Source organism: Acipenser ruthenus, chromosome 8 (assembly GCF_902713425.1).
Source record: "Acipenser ruthenus chromosome 8, fAciRut3.2 maternal haplotype, whole genome shotgun sequence".
NCBI lineage: Eukaryota > Metazoa > Chordata > Actinopteri > Acipenseriformes > Acipenseridae > Acipenser > Acipenser ruthenus.
In genome coordinates, this window is record NC_081196.1 from 53,121,355 (window position 1) to 53,147,248 (window position 25,894).

The window sequence follows — 25,894 nt, forward strand, 5'->3', positions numbered from 1 at the left end:
TGCCATGTGTGAAAGTGACTGCTGCACTCTATACATAAAATTGTTCCGTAGGTAACAAGATGTAGTGTACTGTATGTCCCCAAAGTGCCTTCTGGTTATGTTACACCCAAAAAAACAGGAACACAATTTACAGTAGCTACGTTTCCTCCTTCTGTTGATGTTGACAGTTCTACACACATAAACGGGCTGAGCTGTTGTTGGGCGCTTATGTTGATGAACCAAGGATACATCCTGCAAATTTAACAGACAGTCAACTGAGTTTCATTAAGACATAACACCATTATATATACAAACCATTCACCCTTTCTGTGATGCGACGGGGCGACACTGAAATAACACTACTAGGATTGTTATCTATTTTTGCCGATTTTGTCGTGCAGCAGCGAGGGAACAGCTTCCCTTAAGTATTACTTTGTTTAGAAAATAATTCACAGCTCATTTTAAAGAAGTGCTAACTAATGTTTTAAACTCCATGTTTACCTCTAGCAAGATCATCCCTTATCCCCCGTTCTACCATTGAACTTAATGGGGTTCTTTGCTTGGAATGTATTCTTCCATTTGGAAGATGCAGCTAGACTACTTCCTGTGTCATTGCTCATTTTCGCTCCCATGGTTTAGCTGCAGTCAAGTCATATGACCTGCCAATCGGAAAGTGATTTGATGATCCACTTAGAAACTTACTTTCCAACTCCTTTAAATTGGGTTATGGATCTTGGATCTAACTGACTGTGCATTCCACGCAGTAGTGATTTTACTAAGTGAGCCTTTGGCGACCCTAAAACCCACTAGTTTTTCCAAACTCTACAAGAAGAAAGTGCAGTATGGATTTTAAATTGGGATATATTTTTACCTAGAGTACCTGGTATTTTGTTCATTGTTCTTTTCTGTCAATATACTTATTCTCTTTGCAGCACAGTGTTTTCTGCTTTCTGTATTTTATTTTTTTTTATTTTTTACACCAGCTGTTTTCTGATCCCTAATTATGTTGTGTGCTGCAGGTCATTGTTTAACTGTAGCCAAACTATTTGACCTATAGAACAGGGAGTGATTAAGACAGAAGCATCTATTTGAAAAGTCTACATATTAGAAAAAGCAAGCTATGAAGAACCAAAAGGTATTCAGCGTAACAGTGGGGAGCCAGTAATACAGCTGCTAATGCTAATAATAATAGGTCAAATGAATTGTAATGCATTGGAAAGCATTAGTTACCAGTGACACTCCTTTAATATTACTGGAGCTACTCTTATTAGCATGCCGGGGCCATTACGTGAATTTGGGAGGAATTTGGGGAGGGATCTATGACAAGATTGGCTGTTTAAACTGATGCAATGAATATGTCTGCAAATAACTTACAATTTGGAGAGCAATTACCCACAAAGCTCAGGAGAACCACAGGTTCAGTGGTCGTCCTCCAATCCATGACCAAGCCAGCTTCCTCTTTTACACCTAGGAACTCGAGAGTGGATGTCAGTGAGTACCGGCCTCTGGAGGACAAAGGCCAGCCCTGCATCCATCTGAGCTCACTAGGTGCCTGGCCAGCAGGGTCTGCTGTAGCACAATAAGGAGAAACAATCCCTGCCGGTTTTGCCTCCCTAGCCCGAAGCAGCGCCAGAGCCAATGCGATGATCCTTCCAGAATACCCGGCCGTGCCTTTACCAGAGGGGACCCCTGTGCTTCCCTGGCTGTATGACTCACCCTGCACACCACGTGGTTGTGTTCTGATGTGCACTTTTATTTAAAAAAACACTTAATAAATAATAAAGAGAAAAGGTCACATTAAAACCAAACACAACTTGCTACAGGTACTGCTTTTCCCTCCTACTTTGTTATATATACAGGTAGTGGACAAAAAAATGGAAACACCTGGGTAAATGAGGGACACCAAGTATATTGAAAGCAAGGGCTTCCACACAGGTGTGGCTCATGAGTTAATTAAGCAAATAACATCCCAGCTTGCTTAGGGTCATGTATAAAAATGCTGGACAGGCCTGGTTGCCTATAATTATGGCTAGCATGGCTCCAAGAGGAGACCTCAGTGACTTTGAAAGAGGGGTGATTGTTGGGGTGCATTTGGCAGGAGCTTCAGTGACCAAGACAGCTCAACTTGCTGATGTTTCACGAGCAACGGTGTCTAAGGTGATGTCGGCATGGAACTCCGAGGGAAAGACATCATCAGCAAAGGGCAACAGTGGGCGGAAATGCATACTCCAGGATTGTGATATCCGTGCATTAATTAAAAGTGCAAGGCAAAACAGACGAGCAACTGCAGATCAAATGACTGCAAATTTCAACCTTGGGCGCAAGCAACCAGTTTCATCAAAAACGGTCCGCCGAGAACTCCACAGAGCAGGATTCCACAGTGGCCCAACACCCTATTAAGTGACTTAACATTGGTGTTTCCATTGTCCACTACCTGTATATGTGTCAGTTCCAGGCTATTCAGAATGAGACTTGAGACTTCCGGCACTTTTGGACTACTCCTCCTCCTGCCCCCCCCCCCCCCCCCCCCCACCTATTAACTAGAATTGTGTTTGCACCTGTACCAATATAAGAACATAAGAATAGATGTTTGAAAGATGATTGTGCACCCTCTGGCTTTGAAAAAGATCCCTGTTCATGTTGAGCCAACTCCCCTGGAACATATTGTACCACTGAGAATGGCAGTTAATACCTGCCAAGGTTGGGATATTTAATAATATCACTTAGATACTATCAGACCGGTGCTGCCAAAACTCCCATGTCTTCAAATGAGCCACCAGCGCCTGCCAGAAAACCCTGCTACATTCACACTGTCATAATTCATATCAGTTGTGAGGTTTATTTTTAAAACAGTGTTCCTAGAAGATGATAATGGCCAGCAAAGAAGCTCAAGGAAGTTATTTCTCCTGCTCCCTGTATAAAATTGCCACTGGCTTCCACTTGTCCCTTTCAAAAACTGGTTTGCTGTTGTCATAGCACAAATGTCTTGTTTTAACCTGTTTTCTGAGGCTATAATTTAAGTTTACAACAATAGCGAGTGGACCTGGTTGGATGTTAAATATCAGCAGGTGAGTTTGTGAAGGATTTGCAAGTTGTCTCTAGCATGTGACACAGTTTTTGGTACAGAGTGTTATTGAGCCAAAATTTAACTGACACCCTTTTTCTGATCATACAACTTTTAATCATGCGCTTCAAAAAACAAATAAAGTGTCTGGCAACCGAGTGCATCCTGGGAAGAGCATCTACTGCTTTGACTTGATAAGAAGTCATTGTAAACGTAGCTCTTGATGTCATATGATCTGCATGTACTGTGCCCTCTCAGTGTTACTGTAAGCCATGGGCATCAATACTAAAAAACTTTGGAAACTTTTCAGTGTTATAATAAATGCTTATTTTTGATGAGCAGCTATTTCAGAGTGTGTCTACCCCTTATAAAAGTAAAAGCACAGCAAAGTGTAGTAAAGCGTAGTGAAAGCATGGTAAAGCATTATTAAGCACTGTAAAGGCCAACAAGGTATTGTAAAGCATATTTAATAACCATGGAAAACTAGGATAAACTATGCACAGTATAACCATAGGAAATGGGGGCATGGGGGAAAACTGCAAAAACAGTGGTACAATTTTATAAGGGTACTACCTTGTTTTAAAATAGCACCTCATGGTTAACATGTGACTTGAAGCGTTCAGAGAGAAATTAAATCCTCACAAGACTGCCCCGGTGGGTCAGCAGTCTCCCCCAGGATAGTCAATGTGACGGGAGGGCCCCATTGGAACTGGAGGAGCCCCTTCTGGAGGTCCAACTGGCCGCTGATCTGCTGAAGGAAATCCAGGCCCCGAATGCAGGGGTCTGGACATCAGCCATTCACACCTTGTGGCACACGGTGTGGCCCCTGACCTGGATCTTCATGGGCCCCTTCCCCCACATTGGTGACAGGCCCCCGGTCACAATGTGCATGGCAATAGGCTCCAAGCGGCGCCACTTCCTCCCGGTTGCTTGCTGGTAGACAACGGGCCGTACCAGCTTCACGCTTGATCCTGCATCTACCAGTACTGTGCCGTGGATTCCCGCGATCTGGATGGAGATGTGGCAGAAGTCCTCCACCGTCATCCTCCCCACAACCACAGCTGGTCTTGGCAGGCTGGCGCAGTTTGCTGGCATGCTGTCAGCTGCTTCTGGGAGGAGCTGGGCTCTACTCCCCTGACTGCGACCGGAAACCCGGTTGAGAAGTAGCTGCTGTCGGGTATTGTGCACGCAGGTGCACCGGCTGGTCGCTGCTCAAGTAAGAGCCGAATCACCAATGGTCTCCGGTCACTTCAGCCCCAAGAAGGGCAACGACCTCCTGCAGAATTGGGAATTTTCACAGGGAACTATATTACATGGCAGTGATTACCTTATTACATTAACTATGAAAAAATTAAATACAGCCTTAATTATTATTACTGCCTGAGCGTCCTAGAAGCAATACCTTCTTCACTGCTCAGAACATACTTTATAAAGAGGAAGAAAAAATGTACAGAGTTCATCGCTGTGTAGATTTAGTAAATGTAAACTTGGCAATACCGCACCAGCTAGAATAGCACATGATATACAGCAATCTTACCAGCTTAATAGGAAAACAAGTCTAAACAATAAAGACGCTTGAAATAATGTTAATTCTCTCCTGACAATTTGCCAGGTCTGCCCCATGTTGCACAAGCTAAGGCTTATGTGAACATACTGTACCCTTGCAGTCCCTCGGCATACCAGGGACTTGGATAGAAATCTGCATTAACAGAGCCACTCTCTTCACTCACTACACACACACAGCCACCTGGCTTTTTTGGAAGACTGTGTTCATGCATTACTATTTACTGCCATGAAAACTTTATTTTTCATTTTTTCAGATAAAATGCAACTTCTTAGGATTATAATTACAGGATAAATATGGGATCATTTTATTGGTATATGACCATTGGGCAAACGCAAACACTGCAATAAACACATTAGATCTGAATGTAGAATTACATCCAAAAGGAAGCAGTTATTGTGCATTAATAAGATTTTAAATACTGACCAATTCCACAGTAATCTACCTGGAAACCTGGAAATACATTTTACAGTACATACAATAAAAAAGACTGCATATTACTCATATATTCCATAATGCTTTTTCTAGTATAAAGATCACTATATATACACACACAGTATATATCTATATCTTTATCTATCTATCTATATAATGTTTTTTACTCTCACTTTATATACATGTATTTCTAATTTTAAATATGGATAACTAATGATTGGTAAGAGTTGCTCCTGAGGCCAGCGTAGCTATGGTGGCTTATTATGTAGATATCCTGTCCCACAATATCCCTAGATTGACAAATTAGAATTTGAGACATCGATACTGTATGAGCTCTTAAAGAATGAATAATTTTGCCAGTTAACCTAACCACTACTCCACACTGCTGGACATGTTTACATATCTATCTATCTATCTATCTATCTATCTATCTATCTATCTATCTATCTATCTATCTATCTATCTGGCTGTTCCATTTTAAAATATGTGTTCATATGCAGTTTTTTTCTTATTTAAATTAAGTGATCCATGGTGTTGCATTAGAACTAAACCAATGACAGGACACCTGTGCAGTTTGCAAACCCGGTGCTTAGCATAGTGCAGTTAATATTCAGATACAAGTCCAATAATTTAGGCTAACCTCTGTTGATTAATAAAATAAGGATTCTAGTAGACCACCTACAATTTATAGACATACCTTTATGTGTAAATTGCATTTGATAGGAAATGTTATTTAGTTTAAAAAATAAATTAAAAAATACAAATGTCATGGAGTCATGCAGCATCACTCGCACCCTCAGTCAAAACGAACCAAAATAAAAGTCCCTTCTGTTTACATTGCAGGTTATTGCTTGCTTGCAAGCGGTGAGATTTTGTTTTGTGTTTAAATGACGTTGGGTGGAATCGTCCGTACAGAACAAAGGACCCCCCTTTGCGGTAAAAACTGGAAGTGTCCGGCGACGTGTTATATAATTTAATAGAAATTAATACACGTTTAAGCCAACCGGGGAAGGTGTTACATAAAGAGTAACAGTAACATTGCAAACTAGAGTCTGTAAAGAACAGCGCATTTAACAATTTACCGAGGACCAAGAAAGGCAATCTCAATCAGATGCACTGGACTGAAGAACATCGCACACTGGCACAGCGCTGGGAGACACTGTGATATACTATTTACAGCTTTGTAAAGTTGACTTTGTGACAGACGTGTGAGAAGCCAGCCAGGAGTTAATTTAAGACATACTTTCAAGGTAAGAATTGGTACTGTAAGTACTGCTTGTCTCAGTGTTAATATCGCAAAGACTCGGAGGTTGCTATACGACACATCAATCCAAGATGTAAATAAAAAATGATAAACAGATTTTTACAGATTATGGAGTAGAATACATTATTCAGAAAAGATGTGTAGTCTTTTATAAATACGAAGCTTTTTTTGTGCAGTTAGGAAAAGCAATGAATTTTTTATGAGTAGAGAATTATGCTTTGTTTGACCATCAATACAGTAAAAAGAGAACTGTAGATTTGAAAGGGAAACTCATATATTATTAGGCATGGGTCTCATTACAAAAAAAATGTTTCAAAGATACGTTACAAGTCCATTGAGTCTCAGTCACAAGCATGTGTAATAGAACATGAAATGGCGTGGTGTGCTGTGTAGATTAATTTGTTCAAAACGTTTTGAAAACGTAGTGTTGTCTAATCTCCATGTCTTGTTTATTGGTCCTCCTATAACGCCAGAGAGGGGAAAGCACAAGCTTCCTCTGTCCATTGGAACCTACCTACAGTACTATTAGCACGCGAGATATACTCAGAACTGTATTCCAAGCCTGTTAAATGCTCTTCAACAGTGCTGCCATGAGTGCGCCTTAGTCTTTTCCAATTCAGAACCTTGTTTTGTTACTCAATCAAACTATTAGGTTCAATTGAACAACTGGAGCAAGGCTCTGGGCTGCTCAATTCAGTAAAGGACATGGTTCAAACAAGGTCATGGACTGAAAAGAGACACACAAGAGTATCAGTACTCTACAAGTAAAGCTTAAGGCTAGTCAAATTCACTTATACCCCTGCTTTGCATACTGTATTTCAGTAGTCCTTCCTGCAAATCAGTGGTTCTCACTGCATAGTGGCATCCAATCAGAAAATAATATGCTTCCTGGACCTACAGCCAATAATATTGATGCTATTCTTCACAAGGTAAGGTATCCTTCGTGGAATCAATGGCTTAAAAATGTTACATAGTACTTTGTTGGAGTACTTTCTCTGGCTTAGAGACACAGCTCACAAAGCAAAATGTATATACAAATAAAATAAAATTCAAAATTTAGAAAGGGAATCTTTTTAAATTTATTTTAGACTTCTACTTTTTAAGATTTACCAATGAGACTGAGTAAAATAGTCTTACTACTGATATAGGGAGATATTCAGAGCTAGTCTCGAGATGGGAGTTTACTGTACATACCAGTAGATCCAAACAGCTGTGTTTGTTTTAAGAGGCTGTCTATAGCAGGTAGGATCACAGCACAATGCAGCAGGATCAATACAACGGTATTTTTGTGCTGTACAGGAGATTTAGAAAACCAGAAAATGCACATTCATGAGTGGGAGATCTTTTTGCAAATCTGTCAAAATAATGTCAAGTGCAGATCCATGGAGGCTGTGATGAGGTTGTATGCACTGCTGAGACCACGCTTAGTGTACTGTGTCCAGTTGTGGGCACCACAGCACCAAAGGGACATTGTGACCATGGAGAGAGTCCAATGAAAAATAGTCCCAGGTCTTAAAGGACCGAGCTACAGCATAAAGACCCTAACCAATATTTTAAGTGCAGTACAGAAAGCTGGACCAGAGGACAGTTGGAAGGAGACACTTCTTAACACAGAGTGGTGAGGGGGTATGCAATGGGTTACTTAGGCATGTTGTTGAGGCAGAATTACTTGGATCCTTTAAGACCCAGCTTGACAAAGTTTTGAGATCTGAAACAGACAAGATTTGATGTGCCTAATGGCCTCCTCGTTCATAAATGTTCTTATGAGTAGTTTATCTTTATTGAATCCTAACGGCAGCATGAAAGAAGTGTTTTTTACTGTAAATGTTTTTATTTAATTTATTAATATTGTCATGTGAGAGCAGTTTTGGATTTCAGAACTTTCACAAACAAAGCACAGCAGGAAAGACTGTCATACAGTAGATCAGAATAACACTTTCGAAATAATTCCTTTTCCGGATTCCTCAAGGAATGCTTTGTCAAATTCAAGACAGGTTTGTGCATGTGGGTGAAATATTGAACAGCTTCCCTCCATCTCTGGGATTGTATAGATGGCATGATCATATTTTACAATACCGCTTTACTCCTTTTTAAGCTAGATGAAAAACCCAATGATCAACAATGTTTCTAAAGTGAGATGACTGTCAACTATTAGAATTATTGAATGTATTCAACAGAATTGTTGCTGTGGAATTACGGAATTATTTTAGCAATATTCTGTAAAATGACATGCCTCTCTCTAGCCATCAGGGTGTTTAAATTGAAAATCTGTTCATTTGTTCAAAAGAAACACAATTATAATGTAATTATCAATGAAAACTCTCTATTATTACGTTGCTTTGGTTAAGTGGTGCTTAACTCTAAGGCTTTTCAGAGGGTTTCATTTTAATGTATGTGTTGGTGTGGGTTCCAATTTGACATAGAAATATGCAGGGGAGTTGTATTGGGGGGGGGGGAAATAAAACATACTAGAATTAGTCACTATTGCTATTTAAAAAAAAAAAAAAAAAGGACGTCATATCTACAGTAGGTTGCAGCATCTTTCCTCATCATTACAGTTATCACAGATTTCACGATTTCCGTGAAATTTACCCATTGCTGTGTAATATGTAGTTACTTGTGAAAAATCCTATTTTTGAAAGACATATTTGTTTATCACTTAAAAGTAAATACAACAAACGGCTGCCTTATTGACGCACTACCTGTTACACCACATTTAGGAACCTGGCAGCCGGTTTAGTTTGCTTCCGGTAAATGATTTAACACACTGCACAGAGCTGCCAGATTTCTTTAAAATGTCTTTAAAGAAAAAGACACCTGCTGCATCAAAGGGGCATTTCACATGTCTGTTGTTATTTTTACATGTATTTATGTTTTTGTTTTGTTTGACAATTCACCGATGGTGAAAATCGAAGGTCTTTAAAAGGTGGGCATAAAAAACAATATATTCTACCATTTAACATTTGCTGTTGTTCAGGTAAGTATTTACATATTTTAAGAACATTTGTTGTATAATAACTCTAGAGTAAATGCTACATTTTGAATGTGACAACGCTATTTTTTTCTGCTTTAAAAAATACCATGTTTAATTGTGGAATATCTTGAAATACCTCTTTTCAGACTGAAATGCTGCGAAATAAGCCTTTTTTTTTTACAATGAAACAAATACAACCCATGTCATCATTAATTTGAGAAGTTGAGCCTTCTTTTGTTGCCAGTTCTTCAATTAAGCATTATGGTACTTCAGGGTGGTGTGATATGCTGAGATATCATAACAACAGGGGGTGTTATAAGAAGACTCCTGTTTCTTTATTCTGTCTTTCAGCAGGGAAGCTATTGTGGTAGTTGAATTGCTGAGTAAGGAAAGGTAAAATACAAAGCACATAGTTAAAAAATGTTTACTTAAATTGAATTAGTAGTAGCATATTGGCCCAACTTTAGCGTTGCACATTAACAAATCTATAGTTGTTGCATAGGACTCTTTAAAGCAGGTGACTTTAACCAGTATTGAAAATAAAACACAACTGAACCGGCTGGTACCAAGCATTTCTGATGTGCTGTGGCATACAGCAGATATTATTTGTGCCAAAGTTCCCTGGCAAGCTTTATCACAGTTGGACAAGCCATTCTAGTACAGATATACAAAAGGAATGTTCTTGTTAGTTTATAGGAGGCCTTCGCTCACATTTGCAGGATATTCAGATCTGTTGTGTGTTGCGTATTAATCTTTCATTTATGAACGCTTCACATGCACTGCAAAGGGAATTGAGTAGTGCTGCAAAAAGGTGTCACATTTATTATTTATTCATACAGCGCTCAAGGTCGATTCTGCCAGTGGGAGCACAGAAGGCCATTATTTTATGTAGTAACAGCTAAAATCCAAACAAAGCCATGTCAAATTTAAACAAAGCAGTTGTACTGAAAAAAAGAGTAATTAGACTTTTATATACAGCCCTGGATGAAATAGGAAAAAATGAAGCGGAGTAGCAGTGCTGGGTTACCGGGAGAATATTTTCACCGTTCCAAGACAAGTGGTTGTGCTGGCCAAGTGAAGTCATTCCTGAGGTTACCGGCTGATGATGAGCCATTATCTCATTGATACAACGTGCTGGATATAAGTTTACAGCTCCTTCTATCTGTTCGTTGTTTTTTTAAAAGACTCCAATTGTGAGCTCAGGTTGAAAGAGGCGGTGTAGCGGCTGTGGAACTTGAGTAACGAAACCAAGATGTGTTTGTACTGAACCGTGGCATGTGAATCACATTAAATTAAATTGAGTTTTGTCTGGAGCTGTAGTATAACTGATTGGCTATAATTGCATTTTATCTATATAGATGGTTTGAGTTAGGATTGTGCTGCTAATGTGCAATGTACTGTATGTAATAGAGACCATATTTGAAAATATTCTGAGGTCTCATAGGTTATTATCTAAACAGTAAAGAAATATAAGAAATGTCCAATATTTCCAGTAGGGCCATGGCATGTTAGATGTGTGCAGTACTACCAATAATTAAGCAAGACAGAGAAAAAAAGAGTTCTATTAAAATTTACTGGCTGGATCGATGTTTCCTCCAATACCTTAAAAAGTGTGTTAGTACCTACTGTGATGCTCTGTTTGACTTCTTTTCTTAACCCATAACAGTATGAACAATTGGAATAAGGACCTCTGCCTGCCAAAAATGGCATTGTTTTAAAACTTATATTAGATGAACAAACATGAAATATACAGTAGCAGTATTGACAGAAATACATGTAAGGAGTTTCCACAGCTTGTCAGCCTGTTTCAGGGTTAACAGGCTGTTAATTGTACATTGAGAAATACAAGTGAAATACAGGTCAAGGACTAGAAATTGTAGAAACCTCACATTGCGTTGTTTTAAAAGCCTACTCCTATGTTTTAAACTTTGTTGTTATCACTGGGAACCTTACCAAAAACCATTTTGAGTTACAAGGCCTTTTGGCTCTCAGAAATGATTGCTGCAGTATTAAGTAGTTGAGTTGAATATGTAGGTGTTAATAAGCAAGCTGGTACCATGGAAATGGTAGAAGGGCATTCTGAGATAGTATATTAGAGGAACAGCAGGGAAGCAGTAGCAGGTATATGACGTACTGTAGACACAACATAGAAAACAAACCTCAGAAAGTCAGAAAGCCTCTCTCAGAACATTACAGCCAAATAAACTTCACATAAATCAGGGATCAATTGGCATCCTGAATCGTCCTAACAAAAGCATGTTTCAACAGGTGCAGTTCATAAATAAATACAGGTTTGCTAAAGTGTAAAATGTATGAGGGTAATTTAGGAGACATATATTGTGCCATAAAAATCGTCTATAATTGAACTATAATTGAATTTCACACAAAAGGCAGGGGATCTACACAAACAAGTGGGAATAGTTCTGTTGAACATCTGATGTTTGATTTCCACTCTGCTTTGGCAGATTTTCTGCCATGGGTAAATGGAAAATGGATCAGTAAATATAATCTGCTTGACCTGAAAAAGCCCTGAGTTCTCTAAGCATGTTCAATAAATATAATGTGAACAGCAAAGTCTTATTTTAATCTTTAACAGTATGCGGGTATCCACAGAGCTTTACAAATGAAATGTTTTTAGGCTGTTCTTGAGAAACCAAACAATATCTTGCCAAATTCATTTTAAACAGACCTTTTAAGAAAAGGGCACAGTATTTTTCCCATCTGCACTATGAAACTAGTCTGTAAAACTCAGTCTGATCTGCAGTCTAATGTGCATCCAGACTTCACGTAACCATCATAGCTCGTCTAAATGTATCACGTTTTTGTATAATTACCATGTAGCTATTCATTCATTAACATACAGACAGACAGTTGGACCAACAGATAAACAGCCTCCGTGTTCCCCAATTGTGATGCATTCAATATTTTGTGCTGAAGAAAATCACAATGCATTTGGACAAGCAGTGTTTGCATTAGTTTAGCAAGTCTGCCATCACGTGTGGTGGAATACTTCACACGCACCACAGGGAATTGCGTACTGCATCTGCTGCAAAACATGTAACCTGCCGTACATCAGAGAAACAAAGAGAACGCTTACAGAGACAAAGATTCATTCCAGCTCTTCACCTGCAGCTAAAAATTTTAATACAAATGGACATGTATGGACTATGAAGATGTGTTTTTCAACCAATGTGATCCATGCTGCCACCTCTGTCTGTATGATTCCATTATCCTAATCTTTAGTTCCCAAAGCACAAACGCTCCTAGTTTCTAAGAGCAGGAAGTGCTTAAGGGGCATTTTGGTTTGATTTTGCAGAGTGTGACTTACTTATGACTGAAGTTCAGATAATTCATTATTCCACCCTAAAAGCTGCCTTTAAGAAAACTGGGATAAAAATAAGTTTTGTTCCGTAATATTTTCATGGGGTAGCTACAGTTTTGCTAATAACTCTGATGCAGACTAATTATTGTTCACTTTGAATATAATGATGTTTTCTGTTCAGTTCAGTTCTCAAAGAGTTTGTTGTTAAAGTCACCAGTGCAGGGGAAAAAACAGTGAGTCTGACGTGTCCTCTGCATTTCTTTGATTTGATGGAGTCAGAATGGGGAGTAGAAGTTTGAATTAATTCACATTTTTTGGCATCCAAAAGAAGGACAGAACTTTTGTTGCCAGTTCTTCAATTAAGCATTATGGTACTTCAGGGTGGTGTGATATGCCGAGATATCATAACAACACTTTTGATAATTATTTACATATAGTTTTCACCCTGGAGTTTTTTTTTGTTTGACATGCTAGTGCCACTGGTGTTAACAATCGGTGAATATAACAGCACGCCCTGTATAAAAACCACGGACAATACATTTTTTGCTATTGAAACTATATTTTATTGTGAACTTAGACAAAAAAAAGACTGCTATCAATGGCGTTTCGGTTTCTCATTGCTGTTGTTTTGGGTACAGTGTCTATTTGGTATTGTACGGCAGTACAGAGCCAGCTCTTATTTTGAAACTTGGCGTTTACAGGAGCTGACATGTGATAGCACCCTTGAAAATACCAGCGCGTCATGTAAAAGAGTTGGACAGTACAGCTGTTCATGTCTTCTTTCTGTGGTTTTCCTGCAGGGCTGTTGTGTGCACATCATGATGCTAAAGCTGGTGATGCTGAGTCTGGCTTGGCTTGGTGAAGGAAGAAAGATTGAAACAAGTTTGTTAAAAGCACAAGGTAGGTACAATAAAACCTTGAGGCATGTCCTGTAGTAATATTATTTTCCAACTGAAGCCATTTCATGGGCAAAGAATGTAAGCAAGTCAATAATGTTCAGTATGATCTCTTTAATAGAAATGCTACTTAGTTGTTGCTTGGTGCGATCACATGTAAATAATGTTTAATTCAAACCGGTACTTGCCTTCATTCACTTATATTCTAGTTTAAATTATTCCACCAACACATCAGCAGTATTATCTTTATTCTCCTATTTAAATGTGTTTATTTTATAAATGTTCAATAGTCTTTAGTGGTTGTTAAATGTGTATATTAACTGGACCCAGGAAAGGGTTCATTTTAAGCCTTGTTTAAAATACTCAATTTCCATGTGAGAATGTGGCTGGAATGGATTCATATGTGGGGCTTGATTGGTGGGCCAATCACTTAGTCAGTTTGTTTTTTAAAAAATGTAAGCAAGACAACTAAACACTCACAGTCTCCTGATCCAGACAGGGCTTCGGTGAGGAAGATGAGTTAATCCCGTGGTTATTCCCTAAACAGCAACGCCACAGTGAGAGCTACACTGGCTTCTGCTCCTCATTGACACTCCACACCCCCCACTCTCTGAACTTCCTGTCTGGATCAGGATTCTTGTTAGCCAAAATACCGTGTATACAACCAAAACAGAAATGCATTTAAGAAACTTAAGTAATAAGCATACAGCTCCTGCAGTACAACTAAAATGTATTACTTGTCTTGCTAATTCCTATATATATATATATAAATTTATTTATTTTAGTGCTGCTGTTTACTCTTACACCAGAATCAGTACATAGCGCTGTGTTCTTTTTTTGTTTGGGTTCCATAAACTTTACAGTAAAATACCGGTATGCTCCAGTGTGTAATTGTATTATTTTAAATACATTTTATTCAAGTTTATTCAATTCATTTTGTTTCTATTTGTAATGTTTTGCCATACTGTGTTTTGTATGCATTTCTTTATTAAGTGCTGCATTTATTTGAGCTGGGATAGGAAAAAAATGTACATGTTTCATTATTGAGAGCGTTGTTTATTCGAGGGCAACGTCTTTTACAAATCTGATATCTGAGTGCAGCGCTTATTCAAGGACGGCAGTAATTCAAACTAATACGGAATGTCACTCAAACATTAAACAGGAAATCGGGCTAGATCTCAATTTTACAATCATCTAGCAAATATCTTTCTAAGATTAGTTTGTGATTACATTTCCAACCCCCTTGTTAAATACATTAGTTATTCCCTTTTACAAGAGTGTATGCTAATAAGTTCATTGAAGCTGAAGTGGGGGTTGTTAGACCCCTTACATCAGTAACTTGCATCAATTAATTATCTTTTTGTTGGAATGCCTTTGGAACAAGATTTAAAATGCTAACATTATTTGTCATCCCCATATGGAAAAAAATAATAATTCGATCCACTTGAAGGAGTGACCAAATATAATAATAATAATAATAATAATAATAATAATAATAATAATAATAATAATAAAGCCCAAAATACATAAATATTAGGGCTGTCAATTAATCGCAGTTAACTTGTGCAATTAACACGTTAATTGAAGATTAATGTTTTTTTAACATGCATTAATCCCACCCCTTTTAGGATTCCAGAAAGGATTTTTGGTATCATTTTGTTCCTTAATATGTCTAGATTACATTTCTGCCTGTTGCCAAGCTGAATAATTGTCCATTTAGATGCAAAACAACCTATATTACTGCACATTAGATAATCAAAGCAACCGTCTCTCGTGTTAAATAGTAGAATGTATACTACAGAAAGTTGTATTTAAATATTGTTTATTATTTCTTGACATTTACTTTTTTATATTAATACAGCAGGCTTTAATCAGCATCTAGTTTGTTTGTGTGCTGCACCGATTAAAATAAACAAATCCCCTGGGCTGGATGAGATCCTCCCAACAGTACTCAAAGAAATGAAAAAAATTATTTACAAACTAAACAAGGTCATGCAACAGTCTCTTGACACGGGTTGTACCGACAGACTGGAGAATTGCAAACGTAATACCGATCCACAAAAAGGGAGACAAAATCTGAACCAGGTAACTACAGACCAATAAGCCTGACTTCTATTATATGTAAACTTATGGAAACTATAATAAGATCCAAAATGGAAAATGACCTACATGGTAACAGTATCCTGGGAGACTGTCGGTGTGGTTTTAGGAAAGGGAGATCGTGTCAAACTAACCTGCTTGATTTTTTTGAGGATGCAACATCGACAATGGATAATTGCAAAGCATATGACATGGTTTATTTAGATTTTCAGAAAGCTTTTGACAAAGTCCCGCATAAAAGATTAATTCTCAAACTGAACGCAGTAGGGATTCAAGGAAATGCATGCACATGGATTAGGGAGTGGGTAACAGGTAGAAAACAGATAGTACTGATTAGAGGAGAAACCTCAAAATGGAGCGAGGTAACCATTGGTGTACCACAGGGATCAGTATTAGGTCCTCTGCTATTCCTAATCTACATTAATGATTTAGATTTTGGTATAGTAAACAAACGTCTTAAATTTGCAGACGCCACAAAAATAGGAGGAGTGGCAAACACTGTTGAGGCAGCAAAGGTCATTCAAAATTAACTAGACAGCATTCAGAACTGGGCAGACACATGGCAAATGACATTTAATAGAGAAAAGTGTAAGGTACTGCATGCAAGCAATAAAAATGTGCATTATAAATATCATATTGGAGATACTGAAATTTAATAAGGAATCTATGAAAAAGACCTAGGAGTTTATGTTGACTTGGAAATGTCTTCATCAAGACAATGTGGGGAAGCTATAAAAAAGGTTGTGGAAGGGTGTGGGTATTCACTGACACGGGAGACAGAAGGATGTACTTGAAACACCGCACAGGTGCCCAGTTTTATTTATTACTTTTTTAATTTTTTTATTTTCAAGTGCGTGTTTTAGCCCGCAGAGGGCGCTGTTGTCCGTGGCCTGAATACCAGCGATGGTAGACAGGACCACGGAAATACCCACAGGTGAACAGTCCCACTGATGCACTCGCAGGTGCTCTCAAATAATAATAATAACAAAAGGCGAAATCAAAAAGAGAAAATAAAACACAGTAATCAGAAACTACAAAGAAAAGGTGCTGCAGTGGGCAGCGTTACCCCGACCGTCGCTACCCGCACGGCCCGGGTCTCCGTCCTACGCTTAACTGCTCCCTCAGCTTGTGGGGTCTGCCCAAGGTTTCCCCGCTATCGATATTTTTCTTTTCTTTTTTTTGGGTTGTTTTGGTTTTCTTTTCCCGGCCGTTTTCGGTCCTGGAGCAGAGCTTCCGCTAGCTTGTTAGTTCGTCTTTCAGGGGCCGACCTGAGGGAACAACAGAACATTATTTTATAGGGCCAGCAAGCCCACCAATGCCCGCCTCTCAGCCACTCAGAGAGAGGGAAAGCCCACACACCCTCTCTCCCACCTCTCTGTGTCACTGTGTGACTGACCGGCGGATATTGCAAGGCTGCTGTCCTGCTCCTGCAGCACTATGAATGCACCAGAAGAGTACAGATCTCCCCCCCCATTACAAAGGCTAACAAGATGCTCGGATATATTGTGAAAAATGTTGAATTTAAATCAAGGGAAGTAATGTTAAAACTCTACAATGCATTAGTAAGAACTCATCTAGAATATTGTGTTCAGTTCTGGTCACCTCGTTACAAAAAGGGTATCGCTGCTCTAGAAAGAGTGCAAAGAAGAGCGACCAGAATTATCCCGGGTTTAAAAGGCATGTCGTATGCAGACAGGCTAAAATAATTGAATCTATTCAGTCTTGAACAAAGAAGACTACGCAGTGATCTGATTCAAGCATTCAAAATTCTAAAAGGTATAGACAATGTCGACCCAAGGGACGTTTTCGACCTGAAAAAAGAAACAAGGACCAGGGGTCACAAATGGAGATTAGATAAAGGGGCATTTAGAACAGGAGGCATTTTTTTACACAGAGAATTGTGAGGATCTGGTACTGTTGTTGAAGCTGACACCCTGGGATCCTTCAAGAAGCTGCTTGATGAGATTCTGGGATCAATAAGCTACTAACAACCAAACAAGCAAGATGGGCCAAATGGCCTCCTCTTGTTTGTGAACTTTCTTATGTTCTTATGCTTCCTGACTTCCCCAGGTAACAGATGAAAAAATTCGATTACTATTGCAGGTACTTAAAAACAAAAACAAAATCATATTTATATATTTACATATCGGTGAAATAAAAACGTTTTTGATATATTAGTGGAGACAGTCTATACATTACCAGGACCTGAAAATGTATCAATTCATCTTAACTTAACAAATTGTTTTGCCAAAAAAAAGAATAGTCCTATATAATAACGTACACATGTGTGTGTTTGTATATACTGTTTCTAACGTGGTTTAAATTACATTAAAACACTGTATGCTCATACCTACAGATTGATTACAGATTCATATTATGCATAGTTCACACACCCTAATCTCTAAGTCGCCTTGGATAAAGGCGTCTGCTAAATAAACAAATAATAATAATAATACAGCTTAAATCCCACTAACAAGCCTCCATTCCTGATTGTAATCTTGTTTTAAATCTCGCAAGCGGAGTCTCCAATAGAAATGTAGGAATGTGCTGTCACTCAGTAGTTGGGGCAGGTTTAAAGATAGATACAAGTCAGGAAGGCGGGACATTGCCTAGCAGCACTGGAAAATGTATTTATTATTATTTTTGTTGTAGGTTTAATTTTTTAATGGAAAAAGGGTAAAGTCAGCATGAATTGCTGTAATCATTTCCGCAGTTTTTCCGGTGTTTATTGGCTTTCCACCGATTTTCTTTTATTTGTTTTGTATTGGGGGTGTTATCAGGTTTTATCAGTTAAAACCGAAAATCAGAAGCCCTATATATAATCCAGCTACAAATAAACAGACCCAAACAAATACCTTTTGAAACAGAATTTAAAAGATTCAATTGTCCTAGTATTCCTGATATTAATCGGGAGCACGTTCCAAAGAAGAGGGGCAGTATAGCTAAATGACCAGTCTCCAACAGAGTTCAAACAGATTTTAGGGACTGTCAGAAGATTAGCATTTTCCAATCTCGGGGAACAACCAGGGATATATGGGGTCAGCAGATCTTGAAGATCCAAGACCATGTAAGGCCTTATAGGTAATAAGAACTTTAAATTAATAATAATAATAATAATAATAATAATAATAATAATAATAATAATAATAATAATAATAATAGGTTTAAATATGTACTGCAGTAGTCTGTAGTACATATTTAATAGATGAGTCAGTCAAAATAATGAGAGGCAAGGTTGGCTTGACTTTACTGTAAAGCCATAAATATTTCCAAGGCTTTTGTTTTGTGTTTTTCGTGTATGAAAAAAAAAAACCTTTAACATTTTCGGCATGAATATACATGTTCAAGTAATATACTATTACTAGTGCAACAGGTCGCCAACATTTCTGGAGCAAAATAGGTTTTATGGGTTTGATTCACCAAATATTTTGGTTGAAAATATTTATGTCAGTATTTTGTTTAAATATAGCTGATACAGAATAAGTAAATAACTAAACTACATGAATAAATAACAGAAAATGTTTTTGAATTTCATACTGCAAGTTTTTTTCTTTCTTTTGTAGCATGTTTTGTAATTCATTTTCTGTTAAGGTTCTGAATCGCCGTTCAGCAGTTTTTTCATTCAGCCATTTTATCTTGTTGTTGGAGTGGAGGGTGTTCCTTTGAAAAGGGGTGGGACTGACAGTGATGTGAACCAATCGCATGACAGACGGAGACTATTGCCCAGTGGTCTAAGGATGTTAGGGCAATAGTTCAATCTATTTTTCCTCCAATTATGGGGTTTTAACCAATCACAGGCCAGAATATATATATAATTTGAATGTGTTAAAAAATATAAATAATTTTATGCTTGAATCCCGCAATGAATAACCTGGTATTGAAAGATAATTGATTTGTTTTCTATCCTCTCATACTTTGTGGTATTATTGCACTGCTCTTAAATGGTTTAAATCTTATCTTACTTGGCGTCAACATTTCATCTCTCTTGGTGGTTTTAGAGGTTGGGTTGGTAACATCTGGTGTCCCACAAGGCTCAATTCTGGCCCCCCTGCTATTTAGTATTTATATGTTTCCCCTTGGTCACATACTAAGGTAAACATGGCCTGAATGATTATTTTTACGCAGATGATACTCAAATCTATCTCCACACTAAACCTGATACTGATGTTGCATCACATCACTCCTGCTTTGGAGTCCTTGCGCTGATTGCCTGTCAGGTTTCGAGTTGATTTTAAAATTCTTCTTCTTACCTTCAAGGCTCTGCATGGTTTGGCTCATCAGTACTTATCTGATTTTTCTGTTTAATCTGTTTACACTCCCTCACGCAACCTTCGCTCAACTGATTCTGGACTGGTATGTGTTCCTCCTGCTCATCTGCGCTCCGTGGGTGACAGGGCCTTTTGTTGTTATGCCCCAAAACTGTGGAACATCATTCCTAAAGAAATCAGGGATTCAGCCACTTTGAGTGCTTTTAAATCTAGCTTAAAGACTTACTTTTTTAGAAAGGCATTTTTGCGAATGTTTCTACTGTGTTTCTTGTTGTTGTGATTTGTGTTTGTTTTGTAAAGCACTTTGAGATGATTGCTTTTAAAGGCGCTATATAAAATAAAGTTTATTATTATTATTATTATTATTATTATTATTATTATTATTATTATTATTATTGTCCTTCAATGTTTGTTATTTATCTGTCCATTTACTCTCTGCAGGCCTAATTAAAACTGTATGTGCTTGTTCTTGTGAGCACACATCTCCAGACGTTTGGTGTAAATCCCAAAGTAACATGTGCAATGATGAGATGTACATTGAACAACTTGCCTCATTATACATTGTTTCCTTCAACCATTGACGGGAGAAGCAAATTGTAGGCTTAGGAAAAAAAGTTTTTTGTTTTTTTTTACCTTTTGAAAAAGTAGTTTTTGAGTGAAAAGCTCACCACATAAACAGGTGGCCTTGAAATTGTTACCTACATCGCTGAAATTTAGTCCCGTGGGAGTCATCCATTTCTTTTTGTCCCAGACCATTTTCTCAGAGGCGTCCTGTGTCTTTTTAGTCCTGTGCGGATTGACCTTGTCGGTGTTAGGTTAGAATTGATACAGCATTTCCGGGGATTCGCCTCAAAGCAATACCAGCCTTTACAATGAACCATAATATCATATTAAAATTGGTACGATCTGTCCTGAGGTTCTCCATTTCATTTAAACGCTACGATTGGGCAGAACCAAATTGGGGTCGGGTGAAAATACAAAACATCATTGAACCACTGAATTTATGTATAAACACAGAGCACAGGTTAAACAGCTTGAATTTTTTTTTTCTTTTCTTAAAACAGCTTTGAATCCCCCATGAGCAGCACCCCCCGTGTCTTGGACCTTGATATTGTTATTGTACATCCTTTGCATCCTTTATCGAAACATTTGATTTTCATAATCATATGCAAAGTGACTCTGAGAATCATGTTCGCATTGTCCACAACCTCCACTGTACATCTCTGATGCTTTCCCAATGTGTCTCCTATTCCCACTGTGCACATTACATCCCTACATTTCTCAGATAGCTCTGGAAGATGCATTATGTACCATTTTCTCTTTGACCAGACGATCAAAATTGGACTGAAACCAAGGTCGTTTTCTACAAACATGATCATAGATTTCGACAGAAACTGGGGTTGAAAGCACCCTACTGTTTTAATTGGTTTACAATCTGCAAGTTAAGTATAATGAAGCTGGTTATATAATACAGTGTAGGAAGAGTTAAAAAAACAAACCAACAGCAGCTCCAAACTCAGACACATTTCTGTACAGATTATAGTATTAAAGCTCTTAGAATTCTTGAAGGAATACTGCCCAGCCGATTGCAGTTTCTCTCATTGGAAACAGCTGACCTTTCAATTGGGTTTGCTTAATGACTGCAGGCTCTAATATACCAGATCAGATGCATCATATTATTTATTGTCTGATTTTATCAGAACACGTAATTACTCACACACACTATTTCTTTATGAAATTAGCCTCCATTTGTAAGTGCAGGTCTATGGGAAGGTTCTGGGAAGGCCCTGTAACTTCCATACAGTACATGTGAAATGCTTCATGGGTGTAGATTGCACTGTTCATTTAAATGCAGCCCTGTTTTAAAAACATATTAATTACTTAAATTGGAGTTCACAGTTGAACCTCAGCAGAAATCAGGCTAAATCCATTAAACAGCTGGTTTCCTTGGACCGCTTGATATTACCTTGGGTAAGGTAGTTCACAATTTACTGCTAATCAGGGTCTGTGAAACCCTATGCAGTACCCTTTTGAAAAATTACAATGGGAATGGAGGTGGATCCTTATGGTGTTTTATTCTGCATAGAACAGTGAGCAATCTCATAATAACATTTCATTTTTAACAAGCATATTGTTAGAGAGAGAAGGGACATTTTTGCTGATTAGAAATGCATTTAGCACTTGCAGTAAACCCCTGGTAATCCCATTCATAATCGGCTGCTATGCAAAACAAGGAACATTCAATGTCCGCCATAATACAACATAAGAACTTTCACCCTAGGTAAACTCGCCTGAGTGCTAAGACTTCTGAAGACTGGCTCAGGCAGTGTATTCACCATATGGCTCCTGTTTGCAGTGTTCTCGCAGGAAAGCGGTTTCTCGCAGCAGCTGAGGTCACACACGTACAGGCTTAGTGTCCTACAATAAGGCTCAGTTGTATACTAAAATAGAATTCCTGAGTGGCTGTTATTCTGTAACAAGATTTAAAGAACCTTTTTTTCAGTTTGATGTTCCTGAAACTGTTCAGGACTACTGATGGTTTCATTAACAACAGTAAACAATAGACTGAAAAAAAAACATTCTTTAAACAACCCACAAGTTCAAGCTCTGTGAACAGAGCCCATTGTTTAGCATTAACCCTTCTGTGTACTGTGTTCGTTTTTAAACCAGACACTGCTGTCCAGGCACGGCTGCCTTCAGCAGCAGGAGGTTATGAATGTCTTGTCCTTGCTATTTGAGGTTCTAGAGTTTTTAGATGACAGTATTTAGAACCTTCTGCTGTTTAGATAATTGAAATGGACTCCATGTCATGAGCGGTCGATACACAGACATGCACACCCCTGCACACTAGCTCCACGTTGAAGGAAATCTCCAGCTTGATTATTTAGGCAGCATAAAATGAATGAGAATCAAATGGACTTATTTTCAATGAGATTAGAAGCTCTATAACCATGAATGCCGACGAGCCTGGCTCTTTTGCACTGTGGTCAAGATACTTGCCTCCGCCCTGTTGTTTTTTTTGTTTAATTTCTTTATTTGTTTTAGCATAATTTAGAATCTCTAATTATTTTTTAATTTTCTCCCAGTTTGGAATGCCCAATTTATTATTATTTTTCTTCTCACCACGGCGATTCCCCACACAGTTCAGGGACCCGAGGCTCAGTGGGCGTCCTCCGATCCCACGAGCCAATCGGCGCCTTTTTACACCCAGGAACTCGAGAGCGGATGTCCACAGGCTACCGGCCTCTGGAGGACAAAGACCAGCCCAGCAAATCTCCGCCCCCAAGCTCACTCAGCGCCTGGCCTGTAGGGGTCGCCGCAGAGGGGTGAAGAGACGGATCCCACCTCCCCAACCCCGGGAGCGCCAAAGCCAATGCGGCCCCCCACCCCCGGAATCCCCAGCGAAGAGTAGCTGCCTTGTGCAACCAGGATTCGAAGTTGCGATCTCTGGTTGTATTACTCACCCTGCACGACGCGCGGCAGTGCTTTTACCAGGTGAGCCATTCGGGGACCGCCCTGTTATTTTGAACACACTGTTCCATCTGAATATATGACAATAATTAGTGCATACAGTAAGTACAATATGTACATGTCTCATAGGAAACCCCAGCAGGATACCATGTTTATACCAGTGTATTCCCTGAGGAATCCCAAGCAGAACTGCCTTGTAGCGTAATCAAACAAAACAGCAGTCGCCTTTCATTTTCCACTGAGACAAAGTGCTTCAGCCTTTTTAATTAGTTTACTTTGACCCTTCCCCTTAGAGAACATGCTGATTAGTTCAGAAAATTAAAGGAAATACATTCTCGTGACATGCGTCTTCCAAAAGAACTGTTAAACAAAGCTGACCTACTGGTGGCCTGTTGCTGTACAGTATGCATTACAATGAACACAAATTAATAAATGCCTTGCTGGTTGTTATTATACCAAGCCCTTCTGTGCAAACTAAGCAGCAGTTACACCTTGTGTTTTGTTATTTTTTGTATGGTATTGTAGATATATTTGAAAAAGTATAAGTAGGAGTTAGACAATATGTGGTGTTGTTGTACCAACACAATCATCAAGGGAAGTACAGCGAGGAACCAAAACTGCCCTACTGTATTGTGTTGCCATTGCTGACAATGCTGTGGTCTGCTAGTGTTTCTCCAAAGGTTTCTTCAGGGTATCACACTGGGGGTATAATAGTATCACAGTATTTATTATTAGTGGTTATTCTTCAGAAAGGGTATGCATTCAAGAATGTTAAATTCAGTTTTAAATCAACGTGTTTAGAAGTGGTTCAATAAAAAATGTCCAAAAAAATGACGAGAAGATAAATAAAAGGGAACTCAAATATTGCCCTGTTCTGCTTTGAGGTTCTTTGAGACTGATGCAATGCAATGCAGAGATAAAGAGAGCAAAGATGTGGAGAAATAAAAGATGGTTACTCACTTTGAGAGCTGTACAGTTTTATGAGTAAGGAATAACCATTATATTTCAGCTGAGTAGCAAAGTCTTTTTACTTTCATACCTTGCTTCAAAGTGACTGTGTTGTTTTTTTCTACCTTTCTGTTTCCTCTCAATCATGTGTGCATGATATACTATACAAATATGAACTGGAGTTGAGGTGTATAGTGGAGAACTACTGTCTGACAGGGAACTGTATTGCACAAAGCCGAGGGCAAAATTCTTCCCAGAAGGACACTAAAAAGATTAGGTTCTCAGTGGGGTGTCAAAGGGCTCCATCCTTGGACCACTGATGTTTCTTATCGAGAGATAATTAGCCAACTTGTCAAATTTGCAGATGACACAAAGCTTGGGGGAGTGGCAGACATGCTTACAGACACCCAGGATATCCAAAATGATTTAGACTGCAGAAATGTGACAAATTAAATTAAATATCAACACGTGTTACACGCTGGTCACAAAAATGTAAGATTCAAATTAGAACTAGATAAAACTAGAACAGGCACACCAAGGCACACCATAGTGTTGTAATAGATTCATCGCTGTCAGCAACCACACAGTGCGGGGAAGCAAGCCTGGGTTTATAGTGTAGTGTACAAGTCCATGGAGGTCATGATGAGGCTGTATAATGCACTGCTGAGACTGCACTTGGAATACTGTGTCTAATTCTAGTCACCACAGCACCAAAGGGACCCTGTGTCCAAAGAAGAGTAGCCAGACTGATCTCAGGAGTTAAAGGACAGAAAGCAAGGCTGAAAGAACTGAATCTATTCAGCCTGGAACAAAGAAGATTCATGGGGGACATGATTGAAGTCTTTAAACTCTTAAATGGAGTTGACATAGTTAACCCAAACCATTACTTTAAGCACAGTACAGAAACCAGGACCAGAGGACACAATTGGAAATTAAGTGGCGATAGACTTAGGACAGAGGGAAGGAGACACTTCTTCACACAGAAAGTGATGAGGGTATGGAATGGGCTACCTAGTCAAGTTGTGTTGTTGAGGCAGAAAATTAAGACCCAACTTGACAAAGTGCTGAGATCAATCAGCTACTGGGAACCAGACAAGCTTAGATGGGCCGAAAGGCCTCCTCTCATTAAATGTTCTTATGTTTTGACGTTATGTCCATTAAGCGACAATGTCATATGGTGAGGTGTCTCCCGACCATTAAATATCACTCATTACTGTCATTTCTTCCACACATAAAAATGGCTCAAATTGAAATGATTTTCATTTCAAAATCAACATCCCTTGTACAAAGGTACAAAAGGAGTGTGATCATTTTTGTACGTTACATTGTTATAAAGAAGCAGATCTGGTTTACCAAGGCCTTTGAAACGGGTCAACCATTCAGTTCAAACCAGCACAGTGTGCAGAAGGATTATAGATAAGAGGTGCATTCCGTTCTTTTCAAGTGCACAACATGCAGGGCCCGATACTGGCAGCTGCAGGATATGCCCAGTGCTATTGTTGAGCTGCCCATAGTTGAGCTCGGCTTTTTTTGTTTATTTTGTTTTATGAAAATAAAAGTTTATGAAAGTGCTTCGCTGCAGTTCTTGTGTCTGGGCCTATGTTTTAAA

The 25,894-nt window shown here is 38.7% G+C and overlaps 1 protein-coding gene across 2 annotated transcripts in view; it reads left to right on the top strand.

Moving 5' to 3' along the window:
* Window positions 1-5,891: 5,891 nt before the first annotated feature.
* The window catches only part of LOC117406949 (prolactin receptor-like), a 34,613-nt gene continuing 14,610 nt past the window's right edge, over window positions 5,892-25,894 (top strand). Inside the window, exons 1-3 of one of the 2 annotated variants that reach the window (XM_034011418.3) lie at window positions 5,892-6,292; window positions 7,129-7,235; window positions 13,403-13,502. In XM_034011418.3, coding sequence (XP_033867309.3) covers window positions 7,188-7,235; window positions 13,403-13,502 — 148 coding nt within the window. In that variant the 5' untranslated portion in view covers window positions 5,892-6,292; window positions 7,129-7,187. The remainder of the gene's footprint in view (window positions 6,293-7,128; window positions 7,236-13,402; window positions 13,503-25,894) is intronic. The other variant, XM_034011419.3, reaches the window with a different exon arrangement.